The 15,618-nt window shown below is 40.4% G+C and overlaps 1 protein-coding gene across 11 annotated transcripts in view; it reads right to left on the bottom strand.

The window, feature by feature from the left end:
* Positions 1-15,618, bottom strand: part of kif1ab (kinesin family member 1Ab) — a 61,527-nt gene that overhangs the window by 44,000 nt on the left and 1,909 nt on the right. For all 11 annotated transcript variants that reach the window (XM_035422354.1, XM_035422357.1, XM_035422355.1 and 8 more), the window contains exon 2: positions 11,618-11,799. In XM_035422354.1, coding sequence (XP_035278245.1) covers positions 11,618-11,723 — 106 coding nt within the window. In that variant the 5' untranslated portion in view covers positions 11,724-11,799. The remainder of the gene's footprint in view (positions 1-11,617; positions 11,800-15,618) is intronic.

The following is a 15,618-nucleotide window of genomic DNA, read 5'->3' as shown; positions in this document are numbered from 1 at the left end:
ATGTGATAGGTCATACAACCTTATGCCCCGCCCCCCATCCTTCCTGTCACCAGGTTCTCTCAGCAAATGAGAAATGAGCTCTAAACTGACCTTTCTGAGAAAACCAAGGTTAAACAAGCTGGAGGGCTGCAATGTGGTGTTATCTCTCTAGTGTATCTCTCTTAACCGAGAACTGCCATAAGCAAGCTACTGCATGACTTATTGGAGCAAGAGCAGCAATCCACAAGGGTAGAAGCGCTTAAGCAGGACCCAGTGTATACTGGTGCATGTGCATTTCATAAGAGGATCAGTGCTCACCATCCACTGATACAGCCAAGTCACAAATACATATGCACGTGCTGTACATCTCTCTCCCCCTCTGCATCTCTCTTTCTCTAAGACACACAAAGACACTCTCATTCTCTCCACCTCCCTATCTCTAAAGATACACATACATGGACACCCACACAAACACACATATGCACTCTCATTCTCTCTATCACTTTAACTAAAGACTGGCTTACAGCCACAGACACACAAACTTACGCACATTTATACATTTCCATTTTCTCACATTTCTTTCTCTACAACACATATAAATGCACTCACACAATCCCAAACCAGCCTCACATGGCTGGGCCTGTTCAATTTAGCATAAGAAACACTAGAGCAGATATTAGCGTCTTTTCAAACATCAGTATGCTGCTGTGAAATTCACACGAGCACAGCAAGATACAGCCGGTTGGGGGGGGGCAGATGGACAGATCCGCTGAAATCAGATTCCTGCGTCAGACATTTCCCCAGAGACTTCTATTAAATGATGAGCACTTCCTGTACAGTGGCACTGCGGCTGCCTGCTGCCACTGGAGTCTAAAAGGCACAGATAAGCGAGGGCTTTTTAACAGTCACCAGGGACGACACTGGCAGCTATTGGGAATGACCACTGACATGAACACCCACTGCACTTCAACATACTCTTCGTATTTCAGTAGACAAATCTCTTCACTTAGTCAATTCTATGACTAAAATTTAAATACATTTTATCGGGCAATGGAAGAGCCAAGCCTTGGATTCAATAAAAGTGTGGGCTTTACTTAGAATCACAATTAAGTAAACTAAATAAGTTTCAGTTTCTTATCTTTACCAATGCAGTTTGGCAAGTTCAACAATCACCCAAATGAAGTCACCAAACTGTGCTTGTGAAGAAAAAACTGAGGGAGCTTACAACACTTCACCAGCACTCAACCGTGGGCCTGGTGATGAAAAAAGCTGGCTATGTAAGCCTCCCATCTCTTTTCTCATTGTGAAGAAAAAACTTCCATGCATTTATTTTTAAGTTAAATTTAAGGACAGATGTGGATATCCATATGGATTTGTAGTAGCGATGAATGAATCCCCTGAATCGTTTACTCTCATACAACATCCCCACTGCGCAGGAAGCAGTTTAGCCGTCCTGCACAGAGGAGAGCACTGTGAGTCACTGCAGTCATGCTGTCTCCCTAAAGACTGAAATACTGTCCCTGCATCTCAACCCGCAAATATAAACGGCAAAGAGGAAAACCAAGGAATTAATTCACAAAAGATACAGCGCTTTGAGGGGAAACCATGTGACACAGTACGTAGAGAGGGCGTGACTCAACCCAAATACGAGTCCTCCCATGAGGCCAGGGATCAATCCCCCGCCATGGTACATTCTGTGCTGTGATCCTATTGCTATCAGCAACGGTCTCCGCTTTCCCCCTGCCTATATGAAGTGAAAACCACTCAATGTGGGGGGTCTATCTTGTCTCCTAATAATAATTATTTTAAAAATAGCACTTTCAGATTAGTACCTACATTTATTTGGTGTGATGTCCACTACACTTGCAGCATTATCATAATATAAACCGACTTTTACTTATGGTTTTGAAACTAAGCAGGTGAAATTCTACATCGAAAACAAGCATCTACTGAGATTTAATAGTTCTCAAAAATATCAAATAAAAGATAGAAAACAGAATTTTTAAAAAAATTCAAAAGAAAATACGCAGTGAATTTGAAAACAGTGTTTCTGGATAGGCTTTGCACACAGGCTGATTAGTGGCAGCCAGTAGATTGGATCTGCGCCTTCCGGCACTTTCTGGGAATAAGACAGGTCTACGGGAGAAAGGCTGTCAATTAACCAGGAAGCTCTAAAATGGAGGGAGGCAGCTTTTACAGCCTGGAAGCCCTCAGGACTGTATGGTGCTGCTTGTGTGCGGTAGTACTCCATGTTTTTCAAGACCCACCCTATCTAATGAATTGCTGGTGCATTCCCCTCCATGCTCCATCTCTCCTTGTTAGCCTATCTGCTCAAAAAGCTTGGTTTGAATCGAAGAAGACATTTCACAACAATATGTTCACCAATCCCATTGAACACTGTAGAAGATGACTAGTGCACAAAGTACTGAAAATAGGGGTGTGAATAACTGTCAAAAATGACTTGTTAAACAAAATGTTTTTCTCTGAGCAATTTTATTTGTATAAAATCATATTTTTTGTTCATTTTTTGAGCATGCAATGTAGCTTGATATCTGTGTTGTTTAGTATATACAGCCTTCATTGCTCAGCTTTATCAATGATATGGATATATTTGGAGGGTACTGTATATACCTACTTTTAAACTAAACTTCCATCAGGAGTGATGGTCCAGAGGTAAATTCATACAAAGATTTGGGGGATGATTTTGTATATAAACACAATTAGAAACTACTGATTATCGACCTGTCTGTGCTCACAGTATACCTCATTTTGCCTTTTATTCTCTTCCTTTTATTGCTCAAATTTCCCCTTCAGCTCATATTTTTTCCATTTTTCATATTCTTCTTTGAACACTGCTTTTCCTCACATCACAGCATTCCAAATCTAAACGGGTGTAAGTGACAGACAGGGGCTTATATAAACCCTAACACTTTACTTGAGCTGCATGCCACAAAGCCAAAATAATGTATTTAACACCTGTCATAACCTGTGCACATTACAGCTTGTCACAAACGTCATAACACTGTTCAAATATATGCAGTAGTTACAAAACAGATTCAAAAGAACAGATTGAAAATGATCAGTGAGTGTTATACGACAGCGTTATGACATCTGTCATAAGCTGTAATTAGCTGCCATGATTTTTTATAATAGGAGCTATGGCATAGCTCCTATTATCTGTGTTTGCGTGGTAACACTTGCATCATATGACACAAGTGTTACCATACAAACAGAATATGTTAAACACAGCAGATGGGTTTTTGTCGATGGAATAGGTGTTCCATTAGAATCCGTTCTCGAATAGCGACACATTACGAGTGGAATATTGCTGCTTGCTGTGTGGACTAAGGCACCACAAAGGTGACAAGTGATCCATTCACCATGCATTAGAGTGATCGTGGAAGGTCAGTGAACATCTGGGTCACTCTCTCCTGCATTATTCTCCTCCAGGAAACATTGCTACACTAAGCTGAGCTTTAGTGAGTGGTCCACTGAGCCTGTGAGGGTGAAGGTGAGGATGCCTCTGGCCTAGTTTTAAAATGGGAGATAATTTTCTCCTCCATTGGTGCTTCTAAAAGTGAATGTGGGGCAGCATGGTTTAAAGTTTTAGGTCTATTACCACCACATCCAAATGGAAGTCACACAGATTCATTAAATACTGAACTCATATTATTCATTTTTCAAGTTCAATCTCCCTACCGCTGCATTCTAATTTACATCTTCAGAAAATTCATGAAGGGATATATGTAACCATGTACAATACTGTGGTAATAGATGTTTCGAACTGTAGTAATAGTGCCACCTTTAACTATGATGTATCATTCAGCTAAGACGCATCACTACAGTGTATGAATGAGCCCCACGGTATCAAATCGAATCCAGACCAGAGCATTGCTGACTGTGGCACAATAGCGATTATATTGCCAAGTTATTGGGTTCAGTCAGTTAGGGGTGCACATTTCATCACTATCTAGCAGCCCAGCTGGCACCCATGGACTGCATGCTAAAGCCACATATGAAAGGTCTTATTCTGTCTCTAAGCTCTATTGAAGCTTAAATGTAGTCTGCGGTGTGAAAAGAAGCAGCTGGTGACACCACGTGTTTCAGAGGAGAACCATAGATATCTACACTATTACGAATCAGTAGTGGGGACTGAATACACTGGCTGGAGTTAGTAGATTGGACATTCCAAATTATGGTGGAAATTGGATATTTACTTAGCAGCAAATAAATTTTTTTTAAACTACGATTTATTGTTCACAAAATTAGAGCAGAAGCTGGAGCAAATTCCAAACATGCATGCATACAACACAAAGAGGAATCCAATTTTGAAGCCGCTATATATTTCAGAAACCCTTGTGAGAATGTCATTCAGTGACTCAGCATTCAGGTTGGCAGCCTATTCTTCTGAGTTGCAATAATAGCTTGCTTCTAAATCTGTCCTCAGGGCCAAGAGGGAATAGTGAAAATAGGTGTCTAGTTGACACAACAGAGGTAGCTTTTCAAAGGAAGTATTGACATTTACAAATGTGATAAGCTGCTTGCCTCTTACATCTTTTTATTTATTCATATTATTCCAGAAAAGCAGTTATAGTACAAAGGGAGGGATTAAAGACAGGTATGGTATACAGCAGACTTCTCTGGTTGTGTGTGGTTAGCTGCAGCTTAAGAGCAAGGGCAAATCAATATCAAACTGTGATCTGTGGCTGTATTTCATTTCAGAAACAAACGGTGCTTGAACTTCCATTCTATGACGCAAAAGCATAGTGGAATGAAAAAGCTATTCTACTTCAGTGTGTTAGTAGAAATATTTCTTAGCTTCAAACAATCCAGACACTAATGTAACTAATGTAAATTTAATTGCTTGAAAGATGAGGGTTGTAACAGAACCGTCCGAAGAACCGACACTTTGGATTCGCATGAGATCTCGCCTGTGTTTTGATGTGAATTCTGAACCTCTGCTTTGATGCTTGACTTAGGTGGGGGCAACCCACTCCTTCCACCTCATGACAGACCACTTGAAATGCATTCTGGGAAGGTGGCCTAGTGCTCCAATAAGATATCAGAGCAGGGTTTTGGTTTTGCATAATGTGGCAGCAGCTCCTTGGGCAGCTGCTGATTGCTGTAATCATACTGCCCTCTGCTCTGTTCCTTTTGTGGCAAATTGAAGCATGAATCATTGCTGCCCCCATAAAAAATAGATTAAGGACAAGACAATTACATCAACAGCTGGGAAGAGCACAGAGCATTTAGAACAGGCAAGCCTTTCTTACAATTGGCAGTAATAGGTAATGTCGGTGCGTCAATGCCTTCTCTGCGTCTCTGAGTTGCCCACCCCACTCTTGAACCACTGTGCAGTGACCAGTCCGACTGCCAAGCTGAAGAAAACAAAAGGGCTTGCGCATTTATGCCATCGTTTCTCACTTATTCATGCATTGTATTTCCATTTTCAGTAACCTAAATTTTATTTTTACTTTGAACTTGGTGTTAAGTGATTTCCTCTATTATTGCACATATGTCACACTGATTGGTTTCAGATCTTTAGACAAAATGTAATTTTAGACCAAAGGAAACATGTTGGAAAATGTTATTTAACACCCATATCACCTACGGGAAAAAGTAATTGACCCCTTAAACTTAATAACTGGTTGCACCACTTTTAGAGGCAATTTCTTGATGGAAGTAGAACTTGTTGTAAGATGCAGACACATACAGTATGAAATCCAACCATGACCAGTCCATCCACTGGTACTGCCCTTCTCTCAACCATTGAAGTGCTTCAGTCAGACAGAGCATCTTCCCTCTCTTCTGTTCTAATGTGACTGGACATTCCTGCAACTGTAGACACAGAAGAAGACCACCAGCTCCTGTACACAATCTTGACCATACTTGGTGTTTCAGGCAGTACTTTTAAGTGTCTTGAATCCAACAAATATCTACCTGGCTTTTTATGGTTTCCAGGGATAGTGGACACAGAACTGTCTGCAGTCTTTCCATAATTGCATTATGGCACACCTTTCCTCATCTCACTTAATTTTAATATGAACTGTAAAGATCTCCAGGTATTCCAGAGTAAATTGGGGAAATTCAAATCAACCACTGGGAAATTGCATTTTTTGTTTGGTTCAGAGGAAAGACCATCCCCTAATGGCCCACCAACACCATATGCAGCAGCTTAATTTTCCCAGGAAAAAGTAACTGACTGCCAGATCTCACGGTTCCTCAAAACAACTGGCTATCCACTACTTGGGTGGACTCTTGTTCCAGTCATGAACTGTACTGGCCTCCAGTGGGGAAACAAACTTCCCACAATGGTCAAGACAGTACAATCATTGGCCTGAAGACCCACTGCTGCATCTTGGTTCCCCTCCCATCCCCATACCCTAAAACTCCCACTTTTGTACTAATAATCTGTGCCATCCTGTAGTCCAGCTGGACTACCACTAGGGGGCTGGCCATGATCCCCACCCAAATCTACCGAAGACTGACAGTGGGCATCATTGAAGTCAGTCAGACATGCAATAATGACGTGAGGGAGTCAATATTATGGAGGCACGAGAGTTCTGAGTGCATCAGCAGGCTCAATAGCGTGATGAATCCTCATGAATCCACCTTCATTAGGGATCACTATTACCATCATTAGGGATCAATGTGAAGGATCATGACAGATCACTCATTTGGCTAAACTGTGTGACTTCAAGGGTGAGCTGTAATTCGTTAATTGTCTTGTGGACCAGCAGTGGAAATATTTGCAATGAGGTGACAATTACCATAATCACATTAGTTACTCTTTGTGAAAATGCATTTTTGAATCAGATGCATTACAAGCCAGCATGCCAGTAGAGCAAGTAGTCCCATATTCTGTACAGTAAAGTGGATGTTTCCGCTTCCAGATGGGCATTTCCTATTCAATTAGTGTTGCCTCAGTACACACATAATTTACAGCATGAGTTGATTCAGCTGACACAATATTTGTAAGCTGAAGGGGCGGATGATCAAAAGAGCACGACAGAGGATCCAGCATGACAACAGCTAAGAAAGGGCTCTATTTACAAGGGCCAAGGAGCTCCATTAATCTTGAGGTCCCACAGCCTTAGACTGGACATTTGCATTCTTGTGGAGGAATTAAATCAGTCATGGTGCTTTGTTAAGACTCAATATGGCACACAAATAGGACTCCTTGAGCTCAGTGCTCACGCCTGGCCACTGCCCTTCTGCCTGGTCATTAAATAGAAGGCTGGATCCAGACTTGCCAGACCAGTCAAAGCCATGCCATTTTTCGCATTTTGGGGTGCTGTGTGTTTATTAACACTTGCCGAACCTTTGCCGAGCATGCAGCCGCGTGTAACGTGGAGACAAAGCTCCAGCTCAGGCTGAGCAAACAGAGGGCCATTGACACCCCCTGGTCTGCCTCCAGCGACAGGCACTAGAACTGCCATTACATCACCCACTCCCAAAGGTCTGCCTCGGCCTCAGCCTGCCTAATGGTCCTCTATGCCCGGCAAACAACGAACAGATCCCACAGCTCAGTGAGGCTAAGGCTACTGTCTTTAAATCCTTCAAATATACACTAAGTGGAATCACCAAGCAGTACAAAGCTTTGTTGAAATCTGTTCATATCATATATCCATATCCTCCTAAGACCCAGAAATTCATTTTTGTTCCCTGTAGGGGACACGAGACTCTGGTCTTAAGTTCTAAAGAACCTTATACTATATTCAATTATGCTGACTCCTACGTTACCTACAATCAATAAAAAATAAATAGTATTTCTGAAAGAAAAATTTCACTGCAACATATTTTTGTTATCCAAGTCCCTTGTATTATGTGAAACATTTTTAAAAAACTTTTTCTCCTCACCTCAGGAGATTGCTGCACTTCCTGTCACTGAAAAAATAATGTCTTTGAAAAGCCCTATCATTTGTTTGAAAATAGGCTGTGTCTTGATGTTTTGTAAAGTTAGCAGTAAATCCATGGAAAGGAGAGAATGTCTTCTACATTCTCAGTCACCTGGATAAGAGCATCGGCTAAATGAATGTAATATAACATAATGTCTTTAACCACAAACTTTACCTAAATACCACAGATTTCTGTATCAAACAGAGTCTAATCCTATTGAAGGCATACTCACAGCATAGGTTGATGTGTGTATCGATGCAAATATAGCCTCATATTTTTAAAAGGGGAAGATGGGGCATGAAGTCATTATGTAAACGTTGTAAGCTGTTCATCATTTGGAGAGCCAGACAACTATTCATGATGAACTAAATTTTCCATAGGTACTGAGCCTGAATTTGAAGGATAATTAAAAGCCATTAAGACATTGCTTGAGAGCTCCATGAATTGGAAATACAGAGCTGATGATGGATTGCGTTTGTACCGTACATTTCATTAATCTCATAATGCTTCTTACAGTGGAGGTGTGGCACTCGCCTCGGTGATGAAAATCAGCCATTTTGCAGCCGAGTGCTCGCCACACATCAGCTGAGGTTGAGATGTAGAGAATCACTTAGCCAGTTGGATGGGGCTGTGATTCGATAGCTAGACTCAGAGCCTGATAAGAAATATGGCAAGCGCCTTAGGGAGCACCCTTCCTGATATATGCAACAGAACCTACTGACCACAGTGAGTTACTGTAGGAACACTTTAACATCTCACTACATATGGGCATTTTTTGTATTGGTTGTTCCAGAGGGAAGATTGTATCCAAATTACATTCCTCGCATATGTCTGCAACACACCGGTTTTCCTGTGAGGTCTTCCATCCAAGTACTAACCAAACCAACCCTATTTACAGTAGCTTCAGCCATGAGGCACTTGAAAGTGTCCAGGCTGTTGGCTGGCTAGTTAGACCTCTGTGCTGATAAACTACCATATCTATCTGATGCCACATGCCTGGCACCTCTCTATGTTATGTGAGAAGCTAGGAAAAGAGTTATGAGGGAAAATAGAAATGGCTTGAAGACTTAAGAGATGAGTGGACTTGCACCCTGATGCTGTGAGGAGCATGTCATTTCCTGTTTCAGTATCCCTTATTCCAGCCAGTATACATACTCTGAGAATCATACTACCCAGTCAAAATATAAACCCTAAAATGTTTCTGTGACTGAGTAGCTGCAACATCACAAAAACATTCAGAGAATTTTATACATCGGCTGGATTGCATGCCGAAAACAGATGTCAGGTGACAGATGGAGACATTTCCCCTTACTGTAAAGCTCCCCCTTGCATTCGCAGCCTCTAATTTATTTCTTGTAATATGTCTTTTGAGGTCATTAAACATAATTAATGGTCTCAATAAAGACCAGTACGTCAGCTTGAATTTGTGAGTCTAAAGGACACAGACGTGCCAGAGAAGCCATTAAGGAGAGTAGTGGGAAAACTGTGAAACTGCAATAAGAGAGAGCAGCAAGATGAACATCCTGTCTACTATGGAATCCTAGGATCTGGAAGAATTCCAATGAACACCTCTGAAACAGTGAACGTTGATAAGGAACCACATTGTTAGCCATAAACTATCAAAGGAAAGCGAAGACCAGTACATTTAGGCCAAACTGTGAATATTTCAAACGCTTCATCCATTATTGACAAAATGGCTTCTGCCTTGTGTGGTAGACTGGAAAAGAAATCTCTCTTGAGATGCCTCCCTGACAAAGCCCACTCCGTCTTTCCTGGTTTCCCACACTTCTGCTCCCTCCAATGGGGCAAGATGGCCGACAAACAATTCTGCTTTGGCTTGCTCACAAAATGAAAATGTGTCGTTGAAAACTGATTTCATTTTTTCACAGGAACTGCTCATTCATGTTGACGTCACTGATCCAGATACCCGAAACTACCTGAGACTCCCCTTTACATAAATCATGCGTAAAACCCGAAGCCTTATTTTTATGTTCACCTGGAAAACCATGTTAGACTTTATTAGGGTTATCCTGGCTGTTTGACCACAGGCTTTGTGGAAACTACAACAATGTTGTTCTGCTGAAATACAATTATTTGGAAGCCTCGCTGATACCTTTCAACCACAGCTTAAAATATGTTATTGACTAACACATAATGCTGTATACAGCTGTGATGTTGCAACAGTGTGATATTTTTGGGCACATAATGCAGGTGGTTTCACACTATTTCCAGGCACAGACACAGACTATCTAGTCAAAAACACATAAGACTAGAAATCGTCACCATGAAACTATCGGCATATTTTGTCACCACAAACAGTCCTTTGTCAATAGCAATTTTATCAAAAGGAACTAAGCAATTCTATAAGGCTCTCTTCAGTATTTCTCAAGGAAGCATGGCGGTCAGACAGGAAGCTTTTAAATGTGCATTGGACATAAACCAGCAGCAGCCAGCAGTGAGTGCCCTGGTTCAACGAATGGGAATGAGACAAAAGCACAAGCCTGGAAATAATGAAAAGCTCTATGATCATTGACATCATTCATTTCTCAAGGAACAATAACTGTTGGGGGTTGAGGTCAAGGCCACCCAAATGCTAATATTAGCAACCATATGAACTTAAATAAGATTCTAGCAAGTCAAAGAATAGTTATAAAATTTACAAAAACAAAAAACATTTCTAATCTTTTGAAATGCTTGTAAAATGAAAATACTGTCAACGTAATAACTAATTATATTATAGCACAGTGCCGAAAAGTAAAAAAATAAATAAAAAACTATTGTTAGTTCAATTACAATTGATTTATTTGTTTACTAAGTCTGTAGTCTATTGTAAAGCTAATCACAAATAGAAAAAATAGTGCAACATGCAGTCATGCACTGCATCATTCTCATAAATGAACAAATGTAAAAATAACTATTTTTCCACATAAAAAGCCTATAAATAAATCCAGAACATGCTATTTCCATTATTTGGACAGCCAACCTTATCTATTTCAAAAGCACTGACTTACAAGGGGTTATTCCTATGTTTTTACTGCTGTGAAATTATATTCAATTAACTAAACCACTAATTCAATTAACACTGTAAAATAACTAATTACTAATTATATGTACTCAAAACACATTAAAATGCATTAAAATGTGGTCTGTGGAACAGTAAATGTTAAATGTCTTACATTTGTGACATTTGTAAGAGACAATAATCAAATCTGAGGACACCTAGTCTTGTTTGTGGAAAAGAAAACAATACATGTACGTGGGTCTAAGTTATAATATTGAAATACAGTTTTTTATATTTAAGAACCACTGCAGTCATTATACCGCCTTCATCTTAATATGTTGATCTATTTACCATCCATCTATCAAACCCATAGACGCACACATACAGTACATGCAAGCACACACACACACACACATGCACACATACATACACACACACGCTTATATGCGTGGGCACACACAAACAAACACACATGCACACACACACAAACACACACAGATACACACACACACAAACGCACACATGACACAAGGGGATAATGACAAAGCAAAATGTCATACATAAAACCTCCACAGGTCTTAACTCAGAAGATACAGTCATCATTTTGTCAGAACAGAGAGCACAGCATGGCAGGAAAGCGATGGAAAACATTAACCCTCTGACTCTGAACTGCTTCTGGTTCGCACAAAGCCCTCAGTCCCCAGGGCGGAAGGGAGAACTGTCAGTTCGGATACTCACTGGTGGTGTTCCCCGTCATCTGGATAATGCACTTGCTATCTTTACCAATCTCGCGGGAGTTGAAGGGGCGGACCCGCACCGCAACCTTCACCGAGGCGCCTGCCATGGTGCCGCCCACTTAGAGGTACGCTGGGGAGGGTCCCGTCAGTAGGGGGCAGGGGGGTGGGGGGTTGTTTTATAACCTGAGGGAAAGACACCAAGGACAGGTCAGCACTGGACACGTCACACTTCAAAGAAAAGCATTACTTCAAAACAGGACTTCCCAAACTTGGCCCTAGGGACCTCTGAGTCTGTGGCACTTGTTCTAGCTAAAATAGCCATTTCCAGAGTCTACAGAAATATTAAATGAGCCGTAGTCTGCAATGCAGGCTATACTTCATACACCATATGTATTGATTGATTGATTGATTAACTGACGGCCAAAATCATAATCGATTTGTACATGCGGAACATGTAGACACCTGTCTACTGCAACATCTGTTTGCGGGGAAACAAAGGCTTAAATGAGACAGAGCTACAGTCTGAATAAATTCAAACAAACACTAAAATTCAGAATGGACTAAAACTAATTTTCTGTAATAAACAATTTATGGAATTGACTTGAACAAAAATCAGAAGACACAGGGGTGCCCAAGACCAAGTTTGAGAAGCACTGCTCTTGAAGAGTCATAGAAAAACGCTCATCACATCAGAAAAATTGGTCAGGCTCATCATTTACAGTCAAACAACACTAATAAACATGTTTTTAACACCACAATGATGTCCTAGCTTCAAGGTTGTTGTTTTCTTTCAAAATGAAAACTCTCTTCAAGACCCATAGATTAAGTGTAGTAAATCCATTATGTCATGGCATCATTATTTCATTATTATTATTATTTACCATTATTGATCTAATAGAATTCCTCCAGAAATTGGTCAACAGCATATCTTTTAGGAGAGCTTCAGACTGGCTGATGCATAGAGTTTCACTACATTTTCTGCCTATAACCATTACACCCAATTATAACCTTTTTAGATCTGATCTTACAATTCTAAACATCTGGTTAAATGTTAATGGCTGTATATTTCACATTAAAATCTGTACTGTACAATACAAAAGTCTCTGAAAATGAAGGAGCCTATTGTATCCCATTGTATAGTAGGCTTATTTCTTTGTTAATCAAAACCCATCATGAACCCATCTGAATATGAAGAGACAATATCAGAAAGAATCCATAGGAGCAGCCCGTAGCCAAGCCAGCTCACAGCCTGAGTGCATGTTGCCGTAACACCCGGGCAGCAGTACGTTGTTCTTACAATGTCACAGATCCTGTTTTTGTGGGAATATTACACGTCTGCTAAAGCAGGAATGAGCCATGTTATGAAAGGACCACGCATGGTCAGTGGTCGGCTACAGCCAGTGGCAACAGACGCGTGGCATCCGCTCCACAAAAGCAACAAAGGAAGTGCAGTCACGGCAAAAACGGCAGGCCACGCCCTGGGATTACATTAACCCAGTAACACAGACACAACAAGGCAAAAGAAGACCCAGCCCCGGAATTAAGAAATACTGTCCAGATTAAACAGGTAAAGAAATGAATTTACCTCCTACGGGGGTTTGTAATCAATGTAACAGATTATATAAAACAAAATAATTTGTGCCAATTCAAAAATTGAATAAAGAGATACTGCGTAAAACAAAACAGTATGCTGTGTGCGTGTGCGGGCTTGTGTGCACATGTATGTGTGTGTGGGTGGGAGTGAGTAAGAGAGACGGAGAATGGAAGACAGATACAGCTGTTCACAATCTCAGGTAAATATCTGAGACTGTTAAAAGGGAAATTGATATCATTGTAGCCACTATATTTACAGCAATTATACTTAAGTGATTCATTGAGACAAATGGCTTTTCAATGCTATTAACTACAGCTCAGGCAAAAGCAGCTTCCAATTTTGCCGGAAGCCATATTCGGAATGAACCATTTCTGAATTTCATTTTTGTGAAATGTACTGGAAAAAATGTTTTTTCATGAAAACAAGCCCCAACCAAACATAATGCTCAGACTGATTTAAAAGAGATAAATCAATAACTCAATAGCTAACTATAAGGAAATTAATGTAAATGGTGAATTAGTTCAAATTAATACATACTTAAACAACAGCATGTATTATCTTGCAACATTAGGCTACTGATTGCAGTTAACCAGGATAAGTAGCTATAATTACAAGTAGTAAGTAAGTTAACTGATTAGTCAACTAGTCAAGAAATTGCATAAATAAATAAAAATATTAACAGACTAAACTGATGTTTCAACTTACTAATCAAGTAGTAAGATGACTAGCTTTAGACAGTGGCTATCTCTGTAGTTAGCCAGCCAAAAATAAAAAAGCAATGATGTACCAGGTTGAGAAATACTAGCTACATCATGATGGCAATCTAGATACTACAGAAATGTTTAGGCACTTGTTAATTAGTAAGCAACAATTATGACTAGCAAGTCATAAATTAAATGGATAGCTCTCGTCAATATTAACAAATCTATTTTAAAGTGCATCACTTAAATTTTAAGTAAATTATACAGCGAACAGCACTATTATAGTTATATATAGGCATCTAGCTAAAGCACTAGTCAAGTGCTTTCACACAGCACTTAGTACTTAGTACATTCATCCATGCCCTCATCCAGTGCTGACTATGGCTGGCAGATATGCAGGGCGGGTTCACAGTCAGCCATAATGTCACCAAGGGAGGGACTGATTCAGTCAGCAGGGATTTCCTGCTTCATCAGACAATATGGACACCTCTGGCTGGACTGGGCACCTTTGGATTGTTCGACCCTTTGGTCTCCTCCCTCCAGCTGCATAGATTGTGCAGCCCTTCTGCCCAAAAAAAATGCACAGCAATGGACTGCAGAGGAGGTGCAGCAGCAAGCTGCAGGTGTTTGTGCTCCCAAATCACCTGACAATGCAGAAGTGGGACAGGCCCACAATTATGAGTAAGCATTCCAAACTGGGGAATACAGAAAAATGGGGGAAAGAAAGTTACATGGTCAAGAAAGAATTGAAGTCCAACAGAGTTAGAAAATTACCTGAAGCTTCTGTGAACCTTTCTGTTTGCAGGCAAAACACCATAGTAACTACAAATATGATTGGTTATGATACCCAAGCAATTCATGGATCCGATGTTTCCCTAGTGTAACAGCTAAAATAGCTTTATTTTGAGATTTGGGTATTTGTCAATAACTTCGTTATATCTTGTGTAATCATTACCTACACAATAGGAAATCTAACACCAAGCAAATTAATTCCAGTAAGCAGGAATTGTCCAGTAAAATTAGATTCAGCATTGTGCGACAGATTTTTTTGTTTGTTTGTTTGATTTGTTTATTTTAAAATAAGCTCTTCCTCTTCCTCTGTGCAGTGCAGTTAGCATCTCTTCCATCTTTGATTCCACAAATTAAGAACCATAAATTCCCCCCATGGCAGAGAGATGAACTGGAGGCTTTGTTCCGCCTGGACTCCCCACCTGCTTCCTATAGTGGAGGAAGACTCATCTGCAATGCCAGTTTGGCAGCGTTGCCACCCTACGCAGTCTGAATCATTCTTCTATCTACTATCCACCTGACTGTCATATAGGCCACGATATTTCCCATTCAGACTTACTTTATTCTTATCATTTGTTTGACATTTTCAAGTGCAGTGGGGAAATAGCTGAATGGTTGATTCTATGTTCATTTTCACTCATTAGCTAAGGCTAAATCCATTGTAGCCTGCGTGATTACGAAGGCTAATACCAGGAGGCAACACTGTGGTCAAGACAGTCATATCGCTTAGTCATTCGAAATAACTGAATTGAGGCGTCTTTATCTTATCACAAGTGCTCTAATTCACAGTAAACTATTATGCATGCATATATGAGATGATGAAGAGGTGGGAAAATATTATGACGGGCTTTATGCAGCCTAGACATTGTCTATCTCAATCAGACATCTTTGAGAGTAGCTTACACGTCTGATCGCCAA

Source organism: Anguilla anguilla, chromosome 6 (assembly GCF_013347855.1).
Source record: "Anguilla anguilla isolate fAngAng1 chromosome 6, fAngAng1.pri, whole genome shotgun sequence".
In the NCBI taxonomy this organism is placed as follows: Eukaryota; Metazoa; Chordata; class Actinopteri; order Anguilliformes; family Anguillidae; genus Anguilla; species Anguilla anguilla.
Note: the sequence above shows the minus strand (reverse complement) of the source record. Positions and strands in the feature narration are given on the sequence as shown.